Source organism: Fukomys damarensis, unplaced genomic scaffold (genome assembly GCF_012274545.1).
Source record: "Fukomys damarensis isolate Sample0158 unplaced genomic scaffold, DMR_v1.0_HiC HiC_scaffold_28, whole genome shotgun sequence".
NCBI classification, from domain to species: domain Eukaryota; kingdom Metazoa; phylum Chordata; class Mammalia; order Rodentia; family Bathyergidae; genus Fukomys; species Fukomys damarensis.
The window spans coordinates 3,938,721-3,966,474 of NW_022900940.1; the positions used below are offsets into that span (position 1 = coordinate 3,938,721).

The 27,754-nt window shown below is 39.4% G+C and overlaps 1 protein-coding gene across 5 annotated transcripts in view; it reads left to right on the forward strand.

The window, feature by feature from the left end:
* Positions 1-27,754, forward strand: part of Mitf (melanocyte inducing transcription factor) — a 196,981-nt gene that overhangs the window by 80,162 nt on the left and 89,065 nt on the right. For 2 of the 5 annotated variants that reach the window (XM_019209338.2, XM_010636079.3), the window contains exon 1: positions 27,570-27,650. The exons of the other annotated variants lie outside the window; for them this stretch is intronic. In XM_019209338.2, the coding sequence (XP_019064883.1) occupies positions 27,595-27,650 (56 nt within the window). In that variant the 5' untranslated portion in view covers positions 27,570-27,594. Of the gene's footprint in view, positions 1-27,569; positions 27,651-27,754 lie in introns of those variants that run through there. 5 annotated transcript variants of the gene reach the window in all.

The following is a 27,754-nucleotide window of genomic DNA, read 5'->3' on the forward strand; positions in this document are numbered from 1 at the left end:
ATATATACTTTTAAAAAAAAAACCTCTATTTCTGGCAAAAGTTTCTTTTTTTTTTTTTTTTGTGGAGGGCATTTCAAGGAGATGGCCCTGTGAATTTCTGAATACCTGTGTTATTTGCTTGCTTTCTTTTATCACTCAACACCAGGCTTAGAAGATTCCTTTGATTTGAATCTCACCATCCATCAACAAATGTTAATTAAAAACACACAAATACGCACATATATGGCCGACTATTAGAAAAACAAAATGACATGGTGAAAATCATACTTTGGAGAGGTTAGTCTTGGAGCTGTGCATAATTGGAGGGGTACTGCAAAGCCAGGAGAAACAGGAGGATGCGTTTTGGGAATGGGGTAAGAACCAGAAGTGGAACAGCTATAAAGGAGTGGAAGCTTGGTGGTGCCCAAGGTATACGTATGCCCGCCTTTGCAGGGTGAGCCAGTCTTCCAAAGCAGCTATCCCAATTTACGTTTCCATTGGCAGTGGCTGTGAGTTCTGGTTGCTCCCTGCTCTTGCCAACCCTTGTGGACTATTGCTCCAAAACAAATCATGCTAAAAGTTACCGAGCAAGTACAATACCTGTCACTTTATCTCTCATGGCTTTTGTAGATCAGGCATTCTGTTTGCTTTTTGTTTTTATAGACAAGGTCTTGATATGTAGCACAGGCTAACCTCAAACTGGTGGTGATCCTCTTGCCCCAGCCCCCCTAGTGCTGGAATTACAAGTATACACCATATGCCAAGCTCAGGATCAGGCATTCTGGAAGGTTAGGTTGGGCATTCGTGGCTCCAGATTCTTGATGAGGATGTGACTGATAATGGTTTCCAGATTTTCAGAAGGAGGAAACTGTTGACAGTCAATTTATACCTCTGCTCGTCATCTTTCTCTATAACAAAGAATAAAGCTGGGCTAGAGTAAAAGAGGCCTCTTACCCAAGATCACAAAAGTTTTGTTCCTTCCAAGGAGTGAAATGAACATTTATCGAGCATTCACTGTGCAAGGTGCTCTGTGTTTTTCATGGGTTGTTTTATTTCCTTTAGTATGATCTTTCAGGAAATTTCCTAGATAGGTCCCCCAGTCTCCACCTTCCTCTCTAGTTTCATCTTACTACACACTTCTTCACCTCTGTAGCTGTCCCCCCATCTTATACTTCCTATTTGTTCTCTGTCCACTTGCCTTCCCATGACTTCTGGCCCTAAACTGAAGGTCTGTGACAGCCATTTACACCTCCCATGTGCGACTGTGCACCCAGTAGTGTTGTGAGATGAAATTTGGAGACCTGGTAAAATTCGAATTATAGATCAAAGCCAGGAATGTTTTAATACAATTATATGTGTGACTTTAAAAACAACAGGACTTTTGAAAATATAAATATATCCCAAATATGAAACAAGCATACACTGAAAAATTATTCATGGGTTGTTTTTGGTTTTTTTTGAACCCTCAGTGGATATCTGATCATTTTGTCTGCTAAATCTGGCAACTCTAGCGCCTGGTATTTAGCAGCACATTTAGCCCAGCAGAGAGGAGCTTAATACGTGTTTGGATAAATGACACAGTGAATAGTTGAAGGGGTTTCTTTCTTTCTCTTGAGCAGTTTTGCGAGGTGGATATTGTTATTTTGTGGATAGGATGTTCAGATAATCTAATCAGCTTGTCCATGGGCCCCTGCCATTTAGTACAACACGTGCACGAGAGTCAAATTTTGAAAGCTGCCCTCTTCAGCTTTCAGTTATCTTTCTATTTTTACATCATGATGCCTCACTTAAAAAAAATTTCCTCCTCACGGTAGTCAGATTTCTCAGCGGTACCACAGAAAGCTGAACCCTCACTAGGGTAAGCTGAAAGAGTTTATGAACAGATTCTTAGGAGCTCAGGGTCCCTGGGAGGCCAGAGGACCTGGGCAGAGGTGAAGTGGTGAGGAACCGTGCACCATGGTGGGTCACACACAACAGACCCCACAGCCAAGGCCCCAGAGCTCTTGGGGTGGAGTGGCTCCTTCTCCTTCTGCTGTACTGGGCCAGGCTTACCCGACTGTGTGTTTTCATCCTAGCTGCAGAGAGCCTGGGAATGTGAACATTTGGCTTCTAAAGTCAAAGCTACTTCTGTCCCCCTCTAAACTTGTAAAAGGGGAGTTCTTCAAACCCAGAAGGGTCTTTGCTAGGTAGGCTGAGAGATGATGTGTGTCTACTTGACACTTGAACTTTGGCATGGTGCCTTCTAATTTTTTGAAGCAGCCCATTGCTTTCTACCTTGTTTAAAAACTGGAGTCATGTTTGCTTTAATTTTTAAAATGCATCTACACACTACTGAGCCTGTATTCCCAGGAGGCACTCAGTACATGAACAAGTAAAAGCTTGGCTCTCTGTGTGGTTGGTTACAATAGGGGACTTTAATCCTGTTTAGGATTTTCAAAAATTTCCCATCTTGAACATTTGTAATGAAAATAAAGTTTTTATTCTTAACTGGGAGAAAACTATAGGTCAGAAATCCCTTATCTGCAATTCTGAAATGGAAAAGTGGCAATATTGTATATATATATATATTTTTTTTTTCTGATTCCTCATTTGGCAGAATGAGCTGAAATGACCCAAGGCTATTTATAGTTGTTATTATCCTACCTAATTAAATATTCATATTTCCCAACAGAAATATCAATACAGTTGATTGCAAGCTGTTTCCCTGATCTCAGTGGGGATATTATACTATGTATCACCTCACCATGAAATCTGAAAAATTCTGATGTTCAAGATTCATTACTCCCTCAGGCTTTTTTTGAAGAATGTGTTTGTGTGTGTATACACACTTGGGTAGTATATTCATAGGAAATTCTGAGAAGATGCATTAAAAACTGTCAACAGCTATGACTTTTAAAAGAAAGGATTAGGATGGAGAAACAATCAAAAATTAATTTATGTTTCAGATTCTTCAGTATTCATAATACTTAGTATACTAAGACAGTTGCCTTTTTCAATGCAAGAAAATAGTAGGACTGAGTGGCAGTTACTATACTTACCATAAAAGCAGTAATACTGATTTTAAAGGATGCTTTGCTCAGTAGCCTATGCATTGCATGTTAGTTCAGCATTACTGACTGTTCACAAGGACCCAGACAAAGTTATACAGGACAGAGGGCCTCCTGTCTTTTGCACATCTGTGCACCCTTTAGTTGCAGGGAATTCATATCAGCAAAAAGCTGAACTATCTTTTTTTTTTTTTAAGGCACTCAAATATACGACCAGTAAATTAATCTCCTCATTAGTGATAGGTTTGGCATGTTTTACGAAGTCTGGGTGCTTACTCATTCTCTGTACATTTGCAGAAGTTTTTAAACAAAGCCAGATGCATGTGTAGTCACAGAGGTTAGTAGGTGGATGGGAAGATTAAACCCAGTGAGATTTGGGAGCATTGATTTGTAGCTGTGTTTTGGCATATCAACAGGCTACTTTTCTGAATCAGCCTATAAGATGGCTTCCCAAGGTAAGTCTGATTTTGCTTTTGGGGTTTATAATATAAATGACAGTGACAATCTAACTAGCTGCCTTTTGCACTGGATTGTTTAAATCAACAGTGGCTGCATTCCTTTGGTGAGAAGGACATTTATCCAATTCCAGCATATTCTGGTATTTCTGCTCCTGCTTTCATAGCTTTGCCTCTGCTCCTCCTGACTTTTAAAGTCTGATGCTCAAGTCTTGAAGGGATTTGCAGTGGGAATTTGCAAAGGTTGAATGTAAGTTCTGTGGCTGTCATGTAGAGAACAGCGTGATTGAACCAGAGCCCTTCCTGACCATTTTTTTAAAGAGAAAGTTTCTAGTAAATTAGCACTCTTTATGTGCTTCTTTATGACCTTAAAAATGGGTTAGATTTTACTGAGTGGCTATTACTGATGTTTTATGACAAGTAATAATGTTCTCAACCTGCATATTTTTTTTTGCACTGAAACAATGTCATGCATCAATGTGAAGTGTATTTATTTTGTTTTAAAGAGACTTGAAACAACTTGCAACATCAGAATCCTCAGTTTTGATTCCACAGGATGTTGATTCTTGAGGTCACAAAAAGTAAGAATTTGCCAAGCTCTGGCAAATGAGCTTTGCAGTAATTGCTACTAAAATTATAAAAGCATTACTTTTCCCACTAGAAATGCCCCTTTTCGTTACCTGTAATTCTAGGAACAAAATCATGGGATTGGTTTTACATTTGACCTTAACCATTTTTGAAAGGCAGCTTTCATTTTGTGACTTCTTTCTTTTCTGCCAGTGTCTTGTACAGTCAGCGACTCTATCTTCTTGTATCTTTTTAGAACACTCTACTGAGCAATGGAGTTCAGAGTCTCTTTCTAAATGAAAGTCCCAACTGAATCCTTGTCACCCATGGGTTGGATGTCTTCCCTTCCTTCCTCTCCGGTTTAAGGAGGTCACTGTGCGGGGCTGGGGCATGGCTGTGCCTGATAGCTTATCCAAGAGGTAGTGACATCTCCATGTGACCTCAGCAGGGAATTAGCCTCCATTACATACAATACCTACAAAAGAGAATATTGATCGCCTCTACATGCAGACTTACTTCAGGGCAGACTCATATATAAAACAGTAAAATAAAGGAGGGAATTTCAGTTGATATTTAAAAAATGAAAATCTTTATGTTTAGACCTTGAATGTCCTTAGTGCTACGGCTTTCCTCATAAAAATATCTGCACTCACTGAAGTCAGCGGTCCTGTGCAAGGGCCATGTGTAATTCATGGAGATCTTTCCTGAACACCAGTGGTTCTTGAGTGTTTGGGGTAGAGGTACAAAAGTATCTGTCCTTCAGCTGGTTGGTAAATTAGAAATTTTTTATGCTGATGTCGGTGTAAGAGAAAAGTGTGAGATAAAAGATGAGAGTGTAAAGAGAGTCCTGTCTTGCCAAGGGTAAATTCAGACCATGTTCCTGGACCTGGCTTCTTCCCAGAACTGTGGTTCTCTGCAGTGAGATGTGCTCTGGTAGAAAAGTTGTGGGGTTCACTTTTACCCCTTCTAAAACACAGTCTTTGCAGAAACACTTCTGTGGGTGCAAGCAGAAGAATCACTGTGAAGCTGGAGAAGAGTGAGCTGGAGTCCTGAATTCATCATGTCACTGCCACACACACACACTCACACACACACTCACACACACACACACACACACACACACACACACACAAAAGGGACAGGAATCATAATGAAGGGCTTAACTCCCATTTGGAAATTGAAACAATAATAAGACAACTGTCTTTTGCAGTGAGAAAAAGGGAAGAGTATAATGTGATGGACCGTAACCCTAGAGTGGAACCAGGAGATGTACTGATGACCTTCTCCAGTGCCTTTCTCCCCTGTTCTTGAACTTCAGTAATAACCTACTAAGAAGATTTTTTTAAGAAGGGAAAATCAGTTACCAGTGATTGCAGAGCAGATGATTCTATGTATGGACTATCCAGACTCCTTTAATTTTGTTTTGTTACTTTCATTTCTTAGTATATCTCAGCACATCCTAAAAGGTGTGTGGGTGAGAGAGATCTACAAAAGCTTTGTACTCCCAAAAAGTAAACTTGTACAGATAGAATGACAGTTGCATGTCATATTTTGGAAGAGAGTATTCAAGACTGGGCTTAAACGCACACACCTAGGCGCCCCATTTTATGTAAATGGGCATATATCTCTCCAGATAGATATGTGTGTACTTGTGCCCATACATATGTTCCATGTAATTAATTGGCTCTTAAATCTATATTCACTTTAAACAGCTGCTGAAAGGAAAAGGAGAGGAAATCGTAGGCAGTCTGTAGGACACTGTCATGTGTGTATTTACTACTTAAAATATTCAAATACAGCTTTGCTTTGTATAATTTGGTGGTGCACTGTTTGAAGAGGTGGCAGATAAAAGGGCAGGAGGCATTTCTTCAAGCTATAATTTTCAGGAGACTAATAATACAAGTCCACTTTCTTTTTCAGAATGTGCTATTTATATCATTTATATTTTTAACAATTCTTAGCACCGGAATGAAAATAACAATTAATCTTAAGGGTAAGAAATGTTGCCACTATGCCAGATTCAGAAACTAAGACACCCTCTTGCTGGTTAAGCAAGGTATTGAATGTTTTAATTCATGTGGCAAGCACACAGTGCTGACCAGAGAGCGTGTGCACTACCCTTGTTAGGTGACTGAGTCAGTTGGGAAATGCTTTGTTCTGGTGTTAGAGAAGCGAATAGAATTTAGAAGTAGCAGGCCCATTACAAAGCAGGGTTAAAGTAAACAAAGCAAGAGAATTGGTGCACATAGCATGGATGGTAGTATTTTAAGCGCAAAGAGGTGAGACTGAAGGGAAACATACCCAGATGTTTGCATCAATGCTAAGATGATACGTGGTCTATATTTCTGGTGTATTTGATTGTTTGCTTTGGCTTTCTGCAGTGAGCAAATGCATGGTTTGGAACGTGGTACTTTAGGGAGTTGTATTAGACTTGACATAACTGTTAAATTTGGAATTAATGAAATCATAATAAACATGATACATATTACAATGTAGGTAGTATCCCCTTACATTTAGTAGCATTCTTGTGAAAATTCGTTCCTTAAAATGATATTTTATGTAGATTCCCAATATAGTCAGTTTTTCTTTAAAACAGCTTGCTTCTTAAAAAAAAAGTCATCTGCGAAATCATAGAGTCAATAACACAGGGTATATAGGAAAAATTGGTTTAGAATTACAATATTGAAAAACTTAAATTTTTGGCTAAGCAGTGCACAAATACAATAAACTTGGTACTTTTCTTTGAGTAAGACCTAGAAGTTGACTCAGAAGAGGTGCAGCTTATGAATTATGAAGGGGTCGAAGGAAGCTTAAGTGAAGTTGGAGCATCAAATGTAGATGAGTGCGGTGCATGACGCACCATAAACTGAGGTGGTTGGCAGATGTTTATGGTGTGTGAAGTCTTGTCTTTTCTTGTATTGGCACAGTGTTCTTTATGTACCTTATGTTTCTCGTGGGCACAGTCATGCATAAGCAAACAGCATTTGTTGGGACTCTGTTGAAGTTCTACCCTAACAGTTGCATTGGAGCAAATTTGCACGTTAAAAACAGTGCTGTAGCAGAACTGACTCTATATGAGATAGCTGAAATGTAGTTACACTTATCCTAGGTGTGCTGAGAGCTGGGTTTGGCACCATCCTTCCCATCACCATGCCAGCAGTTCTGTGGAACATCTCTGTGACGAAAACTTGATAATTTCTTTGTTCGTGACCTAGAAACAGCAGAACAATCTTTTCTTGTGGATGTCCTTGGTCCTCCCTGTGTATTCTTCCTTGGCTGATGACTGGAGGCATCTTTAGCCTCATAACTTGCAGCTCCTTTGCCAGATGGGCTGTCCAATAAAATAAATGACCTTGAACTTAGAACAACGTAGAATACTACACTCCAGGTCTTTGACAGGGAGTCTAACCTTTAACATTGTGCTACTGAATATTTAACACTGAATACTTATCAGACCCTACTGTGAAAAATCAGTATTTATTGATTATAACTTGTAGAGTAGAAGTTCATCTGTTTCTCTTCAGTACTGTAAAACAATAACAGAGGAAGGGTATGTCCCTTGACAAATAATTTTCCAAGGAGGAAATGTATGAGGAAGGTGTAGGAAGTTTAGATTTATTAAAGGGAATTGTTGGTTAAAAAGCACTTAAGAGGGCCAGGGATTTAGCTCAGTGGTTCCACCACTTGCCTCACAAATGCAAGGTTCCAAGTTTGATCCCTGGTACAAAAACAAAAGCATTTCAGTGACATTTTGTTAAGTCACTACCTGAAATAGTACAGACCTGCAGAAATATCTGTTATGAGATTATGATATGCTTGAGAATTTCTGTCTCCCTCAGCCCTCAGAAATCACTTTTACTAAATTACAGTTAGTAATACATGTGAGCCCCCATTGAAGATCTTGATAAGATAGAGACTCGTAAATCTTGATGTATGAAGTGCCTGTCTTGTGGGTGTTACAATATCCTCTTTATAAGCACCATTGGAAGAAGTGTCTCTGGTTTCAATACCACAAATGACTGTACTTCTACACAACTCTGAGTTTTTATTTTATGGATATAGTTAGTCATGTAACTGATCATGTCTCCTTCCTCTTTAGAGCCACAGACAAGTTTGCTTTGACCCACACATTTTTTTGAGACCAAATGAAAAACCATTTGCCAACATAGAAATGAGAAGATTTTACATAAATATATTTGAATTATCAGCACCTACTGAAAAATCAGATCTTTCCACTTTGAGCTTGTATGTCTCCATGGCAATCATGGGATCCAATGAAGTATTGCTATTTTCCTTAAAGTAGAACAGTTTCTCTTCAAATTGTTTTGCTCCTTAACTTTGTTTGCCTGGACCTTGAAGATGTTACTCTCCAATCCTTCTGGCTAAGACAGCAATTTATGACCCATCTCTAGAAAACGTGTAGACTCCACTTTTCACTTGAGTACTAATCATTCCTGAGGTCATTTTCTTTTCCTTGAATTCTCTTTCCTTTGTCCTATTTTCTGTATCTACTTACATTAATTTTCTTTTGTTGTTTCATCTTTGGATGTTATGTGCTTTTTTCACAAACTGTTTTGGTCCTTTTTGGAGAAACAAATGTAAATAAATAAAAATAGGTATAGGACTTTTCTCCCGGAGGTCACTTTATTTTTTTGCCTGGCAAATTTTAAATGATTTCAGCTTATTTCTTTTCTGATTTCTTTCTGAATGTACTTGCTTTCTACTACCATTTAGGGTTCTGCAATTCTTTGTGGGTTTAATTTTTAATGCTTTAAATTTTTAATATTTAGAGGTTTTTTACTGGCTGCAAAACCATGAAGAAACAGCATTCAGTATCATGTATAAGGGCACTGCTGCGACTCTTGAGGAAACCTGTATCCATATGAATAGATGGATTCAGGGTCACCTGAGTAATGTTGAATACAACTGAGTCATTCGATGTGTAGAATTATCACTTGTCACATAAAACTCAGGGATTCTGTATTTCCTTGAGAAATCAGCAGCCCCAGTGAAAGCCAGCCAGGAGTCATCCTTGAATGAGTTTGGGTCTGTTTCACTGCACCATCCTGTCCTCCCATTGACTCCATGACCTGGAACTGAATGCCTCATGGCCTATCTCCTTCCATTTTCTTGCTGTATAAGCCACTGGTATCCAGTGCTTGGCCCACCACCCCTGCTGATTACTGATCAGGCTTAGGATCTTAGTGATCGGCATTGAACTGGCATTTTGAAAGTGTTAATCTTTACATGTTGCAACTTCTTAAGCAGGAATGATGTGTGTGTGTGTGGGGGCGGGGGGACCATGACTTTCTTACTAGTTTCTACCCAGTGCTGAGTCCAGTCTCTAGCTCTTGGTGTTTAGTGAATATTTGTGCAATTCCTGGATGGATACATAAATCATTTAAAAATCATATAAAGCTGTGTCTTAGCTAACTAAGTGTATATCACAGTTCCAGAGATTAAAGACCATGAAGGTAGCTAGTCTTTAAGCAGGCATATAAGGAATTTCTGTTTAGTAATGATGATTCTACATATTCTGTACTTAGCAAGACATATCTTCAGAGCAGGTTGGGGACTGTCAGGATCCAGGAAAGGGTCCTGAGCTTCCTCAAATGAATCTGCTTGAGGGCACTAGCATAATTGATTGGGAGGCAATCTCTCAAATTGACCTAAACATGGGTCGTGATCCAGAAGAACAGTGGTAGCGAGACCAGAGAAAAATTGTATCTTTGTTGTTCCTTGGTATATCCCAACTTCTAGCATAGGATTTGTGAGCTCAGAGTAAGAGATAATTGTTAAGGAGTGAATAAAATCAAAGCAAACATATATGTTCTTAGTCTTCATAAAGCTGTGCTGGAGGGAGGCTGGAAAGGGATTGCAATTCTTCAATGTCCTTTCCAAAATGGACACATTAGAACTAGGGAAGACTAAGAGACTAAAATTACATCAAAGGAAATTGGGTCTAGTTAAGCAGTAGAGCCTGATAGATTGACGTCAGGTATTGTGTTTATAACTCCTTGGGTGTATTACTCACAGAAAAGAAAAACTAGCTATCAAAGTGTCCTGGGGATGTATCTTAGGAGTAGAGAGGTTGCCTAGCGTACATGTTATCTGGGTTTGATCCTCAGCACAGCACCAAACAAAAGGAAAAACAAAAAGAAAAAAAAGAAATTCAGAAGTGGAAATGTGAAAAGAATACACATAGGTAAATGACTTCTGTCAGTGGTGCTAGTACCAGATTGATGATCTTTTCTATCCAATAAATGTATTTTTTCCACATGTGAGAAGTGTCAGATGAAGAGAAATGTGTAATTCATTCATAACTCATGTTTTTGGTTTCCTTCTATACACCTCAAAGACTGCTTTGACTCAGTGTCTTAAAGCTACCGGATTTTCTGAAGCCATTTGGGAACTTCTCAGGAATCCTTGTTTGGATTCTGATGTGAGTCTTTTGTGACTCTCCTGTTCCCATTCCTGTATGCCTCATAGCCCATCAGCGCTTTCCCTCACATTCATGGCTAATGCTGTGTTAGCAACATTATTCTCTGTCAGCCTCCATGCCTTCCTTTTGTCCCTACTTCACTTTCTTTCCTGTTTTAGCACAATTGGATTTTTACTGTTTATTTTCATTGTAGATGGACTTGAACTCACTTACTTGTTTGCTTTGACCAGAAAACAGATTAAAGTTGAAAGAAAGCTTGGTGAATTGGTAATAGTCTGTGGGGTTCAGACGGGATTGTTACAAGCCCTACACTTTCCTTTCATTTGTGTGCTTTAAAGTCAGGGAACATTGTGACTTTTGTAAATGGCATCTGCATAGGTAGGTGGCACACAGTCAGAGGGTGCTGGCCAGTTTTCTGGGGAAGATAAAAATGATTGTGCTTCTCATGACTTTATTTTTCCGTAGCTGACTCTATGGCAGTGTCACTCTGGCAAATATTGGCTGGCCACGGAACGTTTGAGAGAGCAAGGGTTTTGTGAATGTGCTGTCTACTACCAAGGCCAAGCAATCACAACAAAATATCTTCCACACGTTTCCCTCAGCACTCACAGAGGGACTCCAGATATACGGTTTTATGTTAGCTTCTGGGTAGCATGGAACATAACGATCAAGAATTGAGTGGAACATTTTATACTATTTTCCTTGTTCTCCATAGTAATGCTGTGCTCAGAATGGTGACGGATGTTGAACTGGCTGCAGAAATCTTCAAAAATATATGTTCTGAGAGCCTTGTTATGGGTGTGATAGTTATGAAAGTAATACTGTGACATTTGTTCAGCTTTTCATCATACCACTTGTTCTTACTTCAGAGAACATATTCTTGATGTTAGAAACCAACCAGCTCAGACATCCCAGAGGCCGTCATCGTACCCTCACCCGTTCTTGCCACCACCTCTAGAATGTGCTGCTTCAACTTTTGTGTGGTTAATGAGAGTAAATAGTAGGGCCAGAGTTTTCAGGGAGAGTACTTTGAGATTTGGCTTTTTACACTGGGCTAATGTCCTTCTAGAGCACCTCATGGGTCCAAGAATGTATCGGGGTTGCCCAAACATCAACCCAGGAGCTCCATGATGTTAACTGTTTTGGAGGAGTTCCTTTTATGATACCATATTAACGTCAAATATCAGGCCACGATGACTATGGTGGCAATGTTGATGATGTTGTAGTGACGTTGGTGCTTAAGCTTGAGTATGCCAAGTGTTTGCCATGCATCATTCCTTGCTTTACCTCATGATCTGTGAGCTTGAGACTGTTCTCATCCCCATTTTGTAGATGAGGAAACTGCAGCTTAGTGAAATCGAGTACTTTCCCTGCGGGTGCACAGTTAGTGGGTGGGGGGAACTTGAAGTTGAGCCCACTTCTTTCTGCCTCCAGAGTCTCGGCTCAGATGCCTCCTTCTTACCACATCCACTCTACATGCCTGGAGTGTTTCAGTGGCTTTTTACCTATTTGCTTTCTTCCTTCTTTCTTCTTCAGGTCTCTGTCTTTCTGTGGCATGGAACTCGGTATCGGAGATCCTTATTCTTTCCTTCTTCACCTGGTACATAGCTTTCAGTCTTCATTACTTCTCTACCCTGGAATCTCTCCGTTGGATTCTCACAGCAGTCCTTAGATCTTCCAGGGGTTCCAGACTTGTGGTTCTAGCATCCCTCCAAGTGTTGTGTGTCTATGCCTGTGGGCATGTTCTCTGGAAAGAGTCTGTCATTTTCACTAGTGTCAGTAAAGTATTTGACATAAAAGCTTAGAATATTATTGTTAGTGGAATTTACCACTCTACCACAAGTGATGAATATCTAGAGGGAGGGAATGTATCTTAAAGTAGTTTTCCTGAATGGATATGATAATATATTTTTTGAGTGTTTGGATGGGTTAATACATTCACTAGTAATAGTGAATGGGGGAGTAGCATGGAGTGTGGATTAGGAAGATTGGAGCCAGATTCAGAATTGCCCCCAAGATTGAATTCCTGCTCTGCACACTTTTCAGCAAGTGACGTAACCTCTCAAAGCCTCATTTTCCTTATAGGTGAGGGATACCATAATAGTATTAGGAGTTGTTATTGAAGGTTAAAATAAGGTACTGCATGTGAAATGCTTGGTTTGGAGACACACAGCATACCCATAATTAGTTGCTATTGGTATAGTTGCTTAGGGACCTTAAAGGGGCCAGAGGAAGCAGCTCTCATTATTTTCCTTATGGCTATCAGAGAGTTACTCAACTTCAAACCAAAAAGAGTTTTTGTGCTCTTCTGGAATCTTTAAGCTTTAGCAGCACCATCTTCTTGTTAGCCGATGGCAGGTGCAGGGCAGCCACCACCCTAAAATATTGTGCTCTTAAGGTTTGCTTTCCTAATGTCTTTGACCCTGGCCATACAGCAGCTCAGGTCCCACAGATGGACACCCAGAACACCAGCTAATGGAAACTTTACAGTGTGGACACTGCCCCCAAGGAGCTAGACATATGCCGTTTATGTTTAAATCAACAGAAAAAAGTGCAGTTGTAGCCACCCCCTGCATAATTGTTGGAGTAGTCCTTTTCCTAGCATATTCTCAGAGCCCCCAAGGGCTGTGCCTGTCCCCGGCCAGCCTGTCTGTGTGTCTCAGGTGAGTGCAATAGGTCAGATAAAAGAGGCCAGCTGGGTGTCATCACTTACTTCCTACACAGCAGTGATGAGTGCTTCACGTAGATGAGGACATAAAAGTTATATGTCATTGACCAGGCACAGGGGTCATGGTGGCAAGAAGGAGTCTGTAGAAAGTGACCTCAGGTGGACATTTCTCAACTAGACCCCCTAATGCACATTTTATATTGAAAAGGGAAGTCACAGTCTCTTCAAACAGAGCACATTGTGAGCTGGTTTTCACTGACATAAGGAGGGAAATTCTTCACTTAACGCTTTTCTCATAGGTTTTTTTTTCTTTTTTTCTTTTTTTGTCTACAGTTTCTTTTTATCATTGGTAACTATGACTCTGGCTGAGTCATGTGTAGATATTCTTTTTGTAAAAAAAAAAATCTTAAAAATGGAGAGCGCCTTTATTTATAATCACCAAAACCTGGAAATGGCCTGAACATCCTTTCACTAATAAGTGTTAAACAAGCTACAGTTCATCCATTCAATGGAAAACTAGTTAGCAATAAAAAGCAATGAGCTATCGATACCCACAGCAACATAGAGAAATCTCAAAGCTACTTGCTAGGTATGTGATTCCATTTATATGGTATAAGGGAAAAGGCAAAACTATAGGAATAGACAACCGAGAAATGGTTTCTAGGAGTTGGGGCAGGGGAGGTTTGACTATCAGTGACGATATGAGGGGGGTTTTGGGGATGTTCTGTGTCTTGACTGTAGTGGTGGGCACATAGCTCCATACATTTCAAAACTTATAAAACCACGCAGAATAAAGGTGAGTTTTAATGTTTATAAATAATTTTAAAGCGGCAATAGCATGTCAAACATGATCACACCACAAAGAAGTGATTCTCTCAAAGCAGCAATACATGCAATATTATTTCTATAAATTTAAAAGTATAAATGATCAGTTGCCATAACATGCAGCTTCTGGGGAATCTCACAGGGAATCCCGGTCCAGGTGCTCAGTGGTGTAACACTGTCCTTTGGTAAATGCCCACAAGCAACTATACGATATCTTAAAGGTTATAATTGTATTGTGGATGTCTGAGGAGGAAGCAATATCTAGTCGGTATCTGGGAAAGATATTGTTGAGGTGAGGAATGTTTGTCAAGGAATACTCCAGGCAAGAGTGCAATGCAAGCAAGTGTGTGCAACTAGAATTACAGTGTAAGTTATTCCTATGAGTTGGAATCATTATAATAGTTAAGTCTTGGCCGGGGATTTATCTCAGTGGTTCTGCCGCCTGCCTTGCAAGCGCAAGGTCCAGGGTTCAATCCCCAGTACAAAAAAAAAAAAAAAAAGTTAAGTCTAGAAAAGTCAGTTGGCCCTTGACTGCACGTCTAAATAAAACATTTAAAATCCATTCATTGTTTATTGAGGAACAACTGACTTTCTTAAAGTAGCTGCATGAGAACAGCAAAGCCCTGCTTTACAAAGCATCATCTAGTTGTATATGTAGGATGTCCTGGGGGAAGTAGGCAGAACAGCGCAGTAGTTCACAGCAGAACAGAGCCACATTGGAATCATTGTGAAGACAGAGGATATGGAGTTTGGTGACTGACAGATGAGATTGTGTTATGTGACTCATCCATGTAGCTCTAAGGGGAAGGAAGAATGAGAGACGCCTCTGATCCTGGAGGACCCCAGCCGGCTAGGACCGTGCAGTATTGTCATAGCTTCATGTCTCCAATTAAACTTACTGCTTTAATTTCGTTACTTGCGTTCCACTCCTTATTTGTAACATTTTTATCAATACATGTCCTGCATATATAAAACCCATCAGTTTATTTAAAAAATAAAACGAGTAACTGTGTAGCCATCATTCTTCATAAATATAGAACGCTCTGCCTGGAAGCCTCTTCACTGATCACACTTTCATCTCCGCTCCCCACGGAGAGGACCGTCATGGCGGATTTTCTTCTCTTTGCTCCTTCACTTTCTTTCTCATTCACTATTACCGAATATATCCCTAAATTGTGTTTTGAACTTTAAAAAAGCGGAATAGCATTCTGTTTATTCATTCAACATTTGTTTTGACTTTATTCATGCAGAGGCAGACAGCTGTGGTCCAGTCATGTTGGCTGCCGTGCTGTGTCTGTTCCTCAGCTCAGTGACCTGTTCCCTCTTGCTCTTTAATCCCTTGACACATTGACCCAAATACTGTGGCAGAAGCAACAGACTCAAGTACACTCATGTACCGTATCCCACAGACTTCAAATGTGTCTTATAAACACATAGAAATTTTTGGTTGATAATTTAGTGCTTACAGGGACTTGGAGCTACTTTGTTTTCTGTAGGAAAGATGCTTGATTACTGATAAACCTGGGCACTAATGAGATAATGGGTTCAACCATTCTTGCTTGGGAGGCTGTCCTGTGCATTGAGGAATGGTTAACAGCATGCTTGGCCTCTGCCCACTAGATTACAGCAACATCTACCTCCCTCATGTAAAAAGGCATTGTCACGTGGTCCCTGGTTACGAATCCCTGCTCTGGACCTTCCTTACCCATGGCTGTAAGTTTCCTTTCACTTTCCTGCTGCCCACCCCAGCCCCAGGTGAACGCTGGTACTGTCTTTTGTCTTTGGTGGTAGATTTTGCCTGATCCTCAAGATCAGCCCTCTCTTGTTCAAGTGCCTTAACAGCCTCTCCCTGTGCCAGGGCTCTCCATTTGCTCTCATGGACTGCGGGCCTGCCATCTAACTGTGTGCAACTCTCCCAACCCCATTCTGAGCCTAGAGGCGATCTTTCCTCCATAGGTCTCACGAGATGACTATGCTCCTTGTATGAATTACCACCACTTCTGCCTTGGGAGGGGGAAGCATGTTTATTTAGAATTGTCATCTTAAAATCTGTGATTAATACATGCTAATAAATCACAGTTCAGAACGCCACCGAATTATAACTTGTACATATTTGAAATACATTTTATGTACGCATTATTGATACTTTGGTAATAATTTGGGCTTACGAGTTATAGAAAATAGGCAGAATGATAAAATTATGGGACTTTCTGACCTTTAAAATAAAATTTCAACCCATTTGAGTTAAAACATATTTAAGGAGTACACGCCTTTCCTATAACTTTGTGTATGGATATTTTCTCTTCAAGTACAACACAAAATCTGGATACAAATTCCAAAGCATTATAGAGTTGGCTCCATCTAGTGTATGAAAGAAATATGTGACTGGGAGAAAAAATCTGCACTGGGAATCTCTTCTGCTACTTCATCACAAAATTAGAAGAAATCAGTCAAAAATAAAACAGTACTATTGGCTTAATTTGTGCCTCAGAAGCAGTGACCTTCACAGCCCAGGAGGAGAGGTTTTCAGAGATTAAAACCTCCACCTCAGGCATGCCTGACATTTCATTCTAACAGGCTTGCCTTCTTTTCTGGATTGACGTCGTGTTTACAGGCACTGTCAGCAAACGTGGCATGTCACTTCCATTGTGAGATTTGCGGTCCTTTCTCGCCAGGTCCCCACTTCTGTGTGGAATCATATCTGAGAGTCCTGCTCATTTCACACAGCTAGTGAGAGATTAGGGCTCAGCCCTCTTACTATGATTTCAGACCTCTACATGGTTTTATTTTATCAGACTGAAATTATTTTTAGCTGTTGGTGTCTCACTACATTAGAGTAAGCCACTCTTTCTGAGGTCTGTTTAGTCTTGTTTCCATTGAAGGACTCTCACACAGTATTTGTCTTAATCAATATTTTCCCAAATGTTAGCCATTTTCATATAAACTTCATTACTTTTGCTCCCAGATAGTACATAAAACTTAAATTATTAAACATATTTTAGAGGAAATGTTATAATCCGTGGAAACCACGTATAATGAAGTTGAAAGAAAATGGTTAGATTCTTGCAAGGTATATATTGTCTGGAGCAGCCAGAGTCAGAGATCGGAGTCTTTTTTTTTTTTTTTTTTAAACAAAGGGCAAGTGTTGAGAGATTAAAAATTTAGCAGCATCAGAGACTTTTTCCTGAGATGAAAGAAATGTGAAAGGGCTCTTTTCACTGTGTGACTCCATGGTTATTTAACGTGGAGTCTGGGCGTCGTGATTTGAAATCATCTTGAATCCCATGCTTTGGGAAACTGTTCAGAATTCACTGTCTTTGCCGAAGGAAATCTGTCATTTTTCCCCAAAATTCTAAAGACCGTCTTTCCTCTAGAAATCCCTTTTTGAGTAACTGTTTTCTGAGAATCTTCTTACTTCTCCCATTGACAAGTATAAATTGTGCTGATGTGTGTTAGGTTGTATTTTTTCCTTCCTTATAATTTCACATTTATTTAGTCTCTTTTATAACCAGATTAAGTTATTTAAGGACAAACGGTGTTTCTTTTTAGGTAGATGTCATTGATTTAACTCACGCTAGGTATAAATATTTGAGAAAATTGGTTTTATTCTTTTTGTTTTTGTTTTTCAATGTCAGATCATGGTCAGAGGTGGCTCTACAATGCTCCAGGGTTAGTTAACTAATCACTTAACTAATCACTTAACTCACTGATAGATAATTATTGAATGTCTTCTCTGTGGAATTGTACGTGGTTAAGAATGAAGTGAGCTAAACTGAGATAGTTCTTATCTTCATGGAATTCAGAATCTAGTATGGAGTGTGGGGTGTAGGCAGGAGAGAGACGCCAAGATTCTGATTTTAGAATTGCTCCTGTGATTGTTGGGTAGCTTTACACAAACTTAAATCACACAGCCATACTCAGAAGATTGTGGGTTTTGGACTTGCAAACTCCAGATCAGTGACTTATTAATATCTTCACTTGGAGGAAGTGAAGGAGGAAGTGACCTCACTTTTTGCTCCTCAGTTTCTTTATTTAAATAAACAAGTAAATAATTGTGAAGTGTGATATGCAAATATAAGGTACAGTTATCGATGTGTCAATGAGATGATTTTCTATGTCTCTTCTGTCCTCCTGCCCCCTTTTTAAAATGAGGCATAGACATGATCTCATTGTTTTTTCAAATTTCTAAATTTCCTGTTGACACACTAAATAATGAAAATGTAGTTATCCCTGACCTAGTATTAGGAACCAAACATCCTTTTTAAATAAGAATATATCATTGTGGGTTGTGTTTAAAAATTACAAATATATGCAATTTGCAAGTTGTCTATTTAAATTAATAAATGATTTGGGCATTCAGCGTTACTCCAAAACATACCTTTTAAGAATCTGAGGTCTGGCCAGACATGGTGCATGTAACCCCAGCACTCAGAGGCTGAGGTGGAAGGATCTCAAGTTTGAGCTCAGCCTGGGCAACTTAGTGCTTTAGTGGGTCCCTGTCTCGATAAAGGTGGTATCAGAGTGATGGCCCTAAATCCGATCATTAGTACTGCTTAAAAAAGAAAAAAAAAAAAAAGAATCTGAGGTGCATTATATATCATGGATGTATGTTAAGCATATCAAACAGTCCCCGTGCTACAATAGATACTTAATACATATTTATATGGAATGAATATTAACAAGTACATATCACTTCTTTTATTTATGGCTTTGTTCACATCATTTAAGATACACCATTAAATTACAAGCAGATAAGCTTGAATCAGAATGCTTATTCTATCCGTATTACCACTCTGGCCTGTAATATCTAGAAGTTACTTTTTTTATATACTCAAAAGATGTTAACACGAAAATTTGGCAGCATTGCAAGGTGTTACATTTTTGAGGACACAGGACTTACTATTTAAAGCAAAGATTCAGTTTTTCTTTATTGTCACTTCCTGTCAGTATTACTTAAAATGACATAGGCTATTGATTTAATAATGCTTAAAAAAAAAAAAAAAAAAAAGAATCTGAGGTGCATTATATATCATGGATGTATGTTAAGCATATCAAACAGTCCCCGTGCTACAATAGATACTTAATACATATTTATATGGAATGAATATTAACAAGTACATATCACTTCTTTTATTTATGGCTTTGTTCACATCATTTAAGATACACCATTAAATTACAAGCAGATAAGCTTGAATCAGAATGCTTATTCTATCCGTATTACCACTCTGGCCTGTAATATCTAGAAGTTACTTTTTTTATATACTCAAAAGATGTTAACACGAAAATTTGGCAGCATTGCAAGGTGTTACATTTTTGAGGACACAGGACTTACTATTTAAAGCAAAGATTCAGTTTTTCTTTATTGTCACTTCCTGTCAGTATTACTTAAAATGACATAGGCTATTGATTTAATATATTGGTAATTTTAACTTTTCCCCTTGATATAAATATACCCTTTGATTATAGGCATGACTCCCTTGCGTGTGAATTAGATACAGAGAGCTAATGTGTATTGAGTTTATTATGATTGATTGGATTTAATCAACAAACAGGAAGAGTTTTTCTGCAAATATTATTTTTCTTATTTTTAAATCCTGTTTGCTCAGCCTCACTGAAACAGGATGTCATTAGTACAAGAGCAAGTTTGAGATGCTTCAAACATTTGGGAAGACTTTATTAATGCAGATTTAGCATAAGGTGATTTACTGAGCTCAAAGAGGTTTGATTTGTTCTAGTTTTGCTTATTTAAATACATGACTTCTTGCTCAATCCTCACAGTATGTTTATATATTTGGTAAATATAAAAATCAAAAACAGAGTTGACACAATGAGCCAGAGAAGATGTTTCCTTGTGCTGGGATTTTGTTTGCAGCTAAGTCAGCCACTGAAAAGTACAGTTGAAAGGCATTGTTCACCATCTGAACTTATGAGTAACCACCATTATTTCAGACTTTGCTTATTCATTACTAATATATTTTCACAAATTTATCTAGACTTTATTGGAACTAATATATATTTTTCAATCTGTAAACCTCTTCAGTTATCAAGTTTTAAAAGCTTCCTAACATTAGTTGTCTCCGGATAAGGATAAGAATTTTTGTTTGCTCCAGAACTCAAAGTTCTTTGCAACAATAAAGGCTGACATTGTATTACCTAAAAATGTTCTGAAATAGAGTCCTTGTTTCTTACATAACATGGGTTGGGTGACATTTTTCAAGCACTGTGCTAAGTACTTCTCAGCTGTTACCTTGTTTATTCACCATATGGATCTATGAAATTGGTAATACTAATACCCCATGTTATCCATGCAATTCTGAGATGCACATGTCTTACCCAGTATGCAGACCCAGTTGGAAAAGGGGAGCAGTCCATATCTGGAGAGACAAAACAGTTACTTGTGAATTTATAAAAGAGACTAAGGTTTGCCGCTTGTGAATTGAATCCTGGGCCCCAGATCTTTAGCACATCTTGTGTAAGCTGATGTTTTCACACCACCTTCCACAGTGACATAGTGATCTGCAAGAGACAGTCCATGTCTACCTTTAGCTCACGTTTCGGAATACAAAGACAGTTAAGCATAGCTTGGCAATGGGGGTATATTCTGAGAAACATGTTCTTGGGCGATTTCACCACAAAGCCCACTTCTGTAGATCTAGGTGAGACATACTAGAGGTGGCCTCTTACTACCATCAAGAGAAGAAGTAAACAGAAGATGTTTGAGACTCCAGCCAGTGTAGCATGATGTATTGCTTTGTAGTAAAATTCTTTTTATGATGAAGGGGACATTCTAAGATAATAGTTAAAAAGTGTGGTATGATATGGTAAATACATAAACCAGTGCCATAGTTGTTCATTATTGCTGTCAAGTATCATGGACTGTACATAAATGTACGTGCTATTCTTTTATATGACTGGCAGTGCAGTAGGTGTTTTTGCACCAGCGTCACCACATACATGATGTTACCATGGCTATGCAATCTCTAGACTATAGGAATCTTTCACCTTTGTTAAGATCTTGAAGGACCACAGGCAATTTTCAAGGCTCCTCATTATTTGGTGAATGACTGTCTTTAATAAATAGAGTATAAAATCTAGCTGACAAAATATCATCTTTTTCCTTCTCTCCATCTCTTCTTTGGATCATAAAAGACTGTTGGTTCGTTTGTTTGTTTGTTTGCTTTTTGCCATTAATGTTAGAGATGAGAACAGGGGAAAGAAAGATTCACCACCCTTAGAAGCCATGACCTGAGCTGAGTAGCCACAGAGGCTACTCCTGATTGCTGAACATTTGTTTTAAAATGTTGTAATATCTTGGCTTCCGTTTGAAAGAAGGAACTGGTGTTCTGGTCAGTAATGATGATGGTGCACTTTTCTCTTTCAATCCTGAATACTCTTAACATATAGGCAGATGTCTTGTATTCTTATTTGCTGTTTAGTTTTTATTATTATTTCTCTAAAGTGACTATCAATAAAAGAGGGGTCTGATTTTTAAGGTACTGAAGTAGGAGATTTTATTTATTGTAAGATCATTTTGACTCCCACACTGGTAACAAACTTATCTTTTTGTGTTTGTTTACCTTGATAAGGAAAGTAAAGCATTTTGCCCCTGAATTTCTCATTGAAAGAGATTATCAAAGTAGCATAATCTCTTCAGTGTTTCCCTCCCAGCTTTTCCTTGTCTCAAGCGCTTGGCTTGTACTGCGGATTGTGGTCTGCTTATTATGACACCAGTTGCCTTTTATTAATAACAGTGCAAGACCTCTGAATCACCTTTACTATGGGAATACATATTTCTTTTGAAGTGAACCCTGAGAGAGAATATTAAAGACCTCAAGTGGGGGGATTAAGCCATTGAATTGATTATTATGTTAAAGGAAAAAGCCAAGCTAATATGTTATACATTTCTGCCTTCATTAATTGTATAAACATTCACTTCAGACAGAATTCAAGGTACCTCCTTGTAGATTTCGTTTTTGTTCTCGGGACAGGTTTTTCTAAAAGGTTTTGAAATATTTTAATTTTTCTTTCTGGATATTTGCATAAGTATCTAAACAGTTCCTTAGTACTGTTGGTGTACTTCTAAACCACTTTTCCCTGGGGTCGCCTTAGTCTCCTGTGTATTTGTCAGCCTTGGAGGGCTACTCCGGGTGCCAGGTACAATGAGCTGTCTTTCAGAGGTTGCCCTGATATCACTGTGACAGAGAGATGATTGTGGTAAGAAAAAAAAAAAAAAAGAAACAGATGAGCAAGATAGACAGGAGTGAGTGGTACTGAACAGTTATTTCTGCAGATAGATAGTCATTAAAAATTCCCTTTAGTCATGCTTGGATGGTTTCAGATTAGAATTGCTGGATCAGTTCCTTGTAACTTTGTATCCAAATACTTTGTTCATACAAGTGAATTGTGCTCAGCCACTTAAAAGCTTCCAATGAAAAGTATACAGTAGTGGGCCGGGGATTTAGCTCAGTGGTTCTGCCACCCTCCTGGCTCTCAAGGTCTGGAGTTTGAGCCCCAGTATATACACACACACCCACTCACACAAAGTATACAATTGTGCCACCCATTTATATCCATTGACTTTCCTAATTTAATGCCATCCTTAAGTGATACACCTGAGACCCTTCCTTAATCTTTTTTTTTTTTTTTGCTACACATGCATTCATCTTCCTGACATCCCTCCTCTCATGATAGAAATATTTATTGACCACTTACTATATGCCAGACACTGAGAATAAAAGAATAAGAAAGGACCCTGCCCTCCAAAGACAAAATACAGTAAAATAAGCACATAAAATGATTGTGTGTGGCGTTAAGTGCTATTAAAGAAAGATACACTTTGGGCCGGGGATTTAGCTTAGCGGTTCGGTGGCCTGCCTCACAAGCACAAGGACCCGAGTTTGATCCCTGGTTCCAAAAAAAAAAAAGAGGTGGGGAGGAGAAAGATTGTTCCGATGTGGGAAGGACGGTCAGGAAAGTCCTGCCTGAAGAGCACGTGTGAGACCAGCAGCACCGCATCTGCAGAGGAGCTGGGGAGAAGGGTTCCAGACTCCTGACCTCCCTGCTGCTCTCACTGTGGTGTGTGCAGGAGAATCTGGGTCTCCTGGATGTGAGCCCCAGGAAGCAGAGCCTATTGCTTCTCCTCCGCCTTTGCCTTCCTCATGGCCGGGAGAACAGTGGTTGCCTCAGGTGGAACAAATCAATAATTGCTGTATGAAGGGCCTTTTGCAGCATCTCACTTTTTCCACAGTGTGAGCATGAAGGTGCGCGTAGAGAAGAGGGCTGCTTGCTGCTGTTGAGAGTGTGTTTTGAGATCCATCACCACTTTCCTGGTCCTCTTCATTTGAGGCATCCACGAATCATTCATAGCAGGTCCACAGTGACTCCAAATGGATACTGTAAAGCGTTGAACTGTACAGCCTCCTTGTTCAAGAAATACATGGAGTTTGTATTCTCGAGTATTTTCCTGCCACTCACAAAGAGTTTACGGAGAATACATCATGTGTACTGTGTCAGTATTACCACATGTTACATTTTAGTTGGTTTCCACACTAGAACCTTAGGAAATCTTTTCTAAGTTACAGAATTCCAGCTTGTAGCCCTGAAGAGTCTTCTGTTTGTTTGGACTTAGATCTTTCATATTGTTTCTTTTAGAATTTCCTCTTTTTGTTTTAAGGGGATGGGTAAGGAGAAGTTCCCCAGGTCATTTGGATACGAATACAGGTCAGCCAGCCATTGGGCAGGATCAGAACGCAGCATTCTAAGATGGGGCGAAGCTTCTAAGGGGTCACTAGAGTGCTTGATACACAGTCAGTGCTCAGTGTTAACCATGAATGGAGCTAGGAGTTTACCAAAAAGAATGACTGTCATAAGAAAAACTATAAGAAAATTCTGTATTTTGGCAACAGGAGTAATAACATATTTCATACCCAATAAAATAATAACTTTGAGCTGTAATAAAACAGCAGCTTTACTTTTTTTTCCAGCTTCATTTTGGGCAGGATAGTAAGAACTTATTTCTTCTTTAACCCCTTCAAAACATGATTGAATTTTTCCTTCTGAAAAGATCCTAAATCCCAGTTTAGCTTACCTAGAAAGAGTTGATTTTTTTAAATCCCATTTTAGTTTAAAGTTCAACCTTTATTTTTATTTTTTTTCCTCATTGAGTTTATTGATACATTTTAGGTATACAGTGCAGTTACATTCATCACTGGGAGCTTGTACCTTTACATGACAGATCTTGGTTCTCATTTTTCCCCATACCTTGCCCTCCCTCACCCCCTCCTCCCTTCCCTATTTACAAAAACTTTATTTCCATTTCAAAAGTTCGTTGAAGTTCAACCTTTAAAGGGTCCATAAGAATTTTGATCTGCTGTAATTTAGGACAAGAGATTAAGATTGGAAAGGTACTGGAGTACATTTAGTATTTATATTCTGCTTTCTGTATTTAGGCTTTTAATGTTATTGGAGTCCCCATTTTCTAATTCTTAGTTTGTGTTTAGATTTAGAGTATGTGTGTGTGTGTGTGTATGTGTGTGTGTGTGAAGGGACACCTGCATGTGTGTGCACATTTATTCATATGCATCTATATATATGGATACAAACTCAGGATATATATCTGTCTAGTACGAATGTGTGCAGTAGAGTTGCTTACATATAGATCGATTCATTTTAAAGATATTTATTAAACATTAAGCTCTGTACTACTTATTCTAATACAGATGCAATGGTAAAATAAACAGACATGGTTACTGGCACTCAAAAAATATTTGGGTTGTGATTTTGGGGGTAATGTTTTGGCATGTAGGAAACATACATTTCATGAACTTTGTAGATGGTGTCAGATGTACACAAGTCAAAATTTAGTCAGTTTCATGGTGATATGTCATTGCTGTGTCCAAAGAGTCCTTGAGAACGCTAAGGTCATCTCGGTCTTTCTGAAGGACCACTAATAAATTGAACACATGTCCCTAAAACGTAATTTATTTAAACATTTATGTAAATAGGCAGTGGGAATCTTTCTTAGGGTAGTGGATTGTCCAGGATAAAAAGTCAGGCAGTGTCACTGGCTGAACACGTCAAGGGAGCATTTGGTGCCACGCTATGCCAAAAGGTTGACACCACTTCCACAGTGAGCCTTCTGCAGCTCATTGAGGGCATAGATTGCCCCATGTGCAAGCATATAACAAATCATAATCATGGTTTCAGTTCTAAAAGTCAGTTGGGGTGTTTGGAACTTAATGTAGCCTCAAGTAGTGCCTGAGATGGGAGAGAGTCTGGCTTAATCTTTTAAAATGTAGTGTGTCAAAGATCTTGATTCAGTACTCTAGTCCTCTCTCTTTACCTTGATTCTTCACATTCTTAATGATCCTTCTTGTTGTTTTGTTTCGTTTCATGCTGTCCATGTAGCTTCTTTTGGTTCTGTACATGGCTCAGTATTTATGGGTTAGGGACAGTGCCAAGCACAGTCATAATCCTATGAGCTGTTCTTTCTGTTGAGAGTTTATGTGTGTCAGAGACTATTCTGAACACGGTCTGCGTGCATGTCTCTCATTGAGTTCTAACAGTAACCTTCTGAGATAATTACTTACGTTTTCCCCTTTGTCAGGTGAGGAGACCGGGGCACAGAAAGTTTAGTAAATTTGCACGAGGTCCAAGAATCAGCAGATGGTGGGAATTAAATGTGGATATGTTGACATTAGACCCTGAGTAGAGGAGGGCTGAAGGGACAGGTTGAGAGAAATGGTGGAACATCTTAGTCTTGTTCGCCCTAATACTCAGCACCATACCCAACATGTGGAAAGTGCTCTGTGACCGTTGATGAGTACAAGTATTGCACCAAGGACCTGGATGTTTTTCCCCTCCCTTTTTTCTACTTACCATTAGCTTTTGCCAGTAATCTTCCACTTTTATCATCTTCTCTCTGCTTTGCACCTTCTCCTCAACCCTCAGGAATAGCATTACCTTTTACCAGCCCCATATATAATTAATCCTGTCTGTCTTCTATTGATTCTCAACATAGCAGCTAGAGACCTTTCAAAAAACTCACATCTGAGCTCATCTCTACCATTTACACAACCTCTCAATGGTTTCTTAATCCTTTTGGCACAAAGATTAGAGATGTTTCCCTGGCCTACCAGATCCTCCACGGTCTGGCCCTGGATGCTGCTGTGGTCTCATTGGCAGCACACTTCCCCTCGCTATCCTCAAGGTGCAGTGGATCTTGCCGCTAGCTTCCCACCTCAGCTTTCTTTCAGGTGCTGCAGCTATGGCGTGCAAGACTCCATTACCTCCCCATTCGAATCTCAGCTCAAGAGTCCCTGCCTGAGGAAAAGCCTTCCTGACATTTACCTTTAAGTTTTTCACCTCCTGTGGCAGTTATCTCACATATAATTAGGGACATGGGTGATTATTTAATATGTGTCTCTCCCTGGACTGTTTCTCATCAGGAAAAGTGTTTGGGACATAGTAGTTGTTGTACATATTTATTGAACAAAAGAATGAGTGAACGGATTTGTTTGGCTGGGACCCCAGCTGGGTGTTTTGTATTATTGGAGGGTTTCTTTTAGAAAGATAATTTCAGTAATCTGTGGAATTCATGTTGGATTAAAGCTTGCAGAGACTGCACTGTTTTCCATCCATTTAGTTCAGAGATAGACTCATAGATGCAGAGAGGTGGAAGAAATTGCCCAGAGTGCACAGCTAGGCAGTGTCAGATGTCCTTGTTCTGACCTTTGAATTGTGTGTAGGGAGAAGCATACATATTTTTATAACTCTGTAAGGCACTTTTGCTGTGCTGAGTCTGAAGGAGCTGGATAAATATTTGATAACGGTGGTTTTTATATTTGCATTTTGAAGGGGTTTTTTTGTGTGTGAGAACTTGGATTGCTGTTTTTTTCTTGTATATCAGTGCATTCAGAATGGAATTGGATGACAGTCTAAGAATACACAGATGTATAGCCTAAAGATGTGTGTGTTCTGAAAGATAGTCCTCACAGTTAAAAGCAGCTTGTGTTTTGCTTTCCCCAGGACAGCCTTACTTTACATTCTTGGTGAGGAATGCTGGATCTCCTGCCTGTCAGCAGCAGGTCTGTGCAATTATCAAGCCTGTGCACAGATGTAAAATAAAGGTGTATGTTGATGCTCAAGATCTCCCAAATGAGAAGGGACAGGAGCAACCCCACATCCTCTCTCCCAGAGTCTGAGCCCATTAAGTGTTAAAAACTCACCAGTGTGTGAAAGTACCTCTCCTTTCAAGTTCTCTGATAACACGCAACCCCGGCAAGTCTGAACCGGCCCCTGAGCCAGGGAAGGCTAAATCAGCATCCCCAGGTGTTCAGCTGGCTGCTGGGTGAATTTCTGCCTGCCCAGGTCCTGGAGTTAGACCCCTTTGCAGTGTGAGCCAGCATTTTTGTCCTGCAGGTACTGTAGGTACTGGATTAAACAGGTCTGCTGTTGCAGACAGACACCAGGCTCCGTTCTATCATGGAGCTGTGTTTGGATTGGAGTTTCCAAGGCCTTATCAGGAGCCACCCCTAGTGACACAGCCAGTGCCAGACTAACTTTGACTTTCACTCTTCGCCAAGGGCTTGCAGAACACCTTAAGGGAAAAAGATGGAGGCGCTTAGATTTCAGATGTTCATGCCCTGCTCCTTTGAAAGCTTATATCTGTAAGTGAAGTTTTATTCTGGAAATAATCCTGGGACACTTAACAGGGATTTTTTTTTTTCTTTTGAGGGGGAGGACAGAGGATGGGAAGGTTTGGGAATTATAA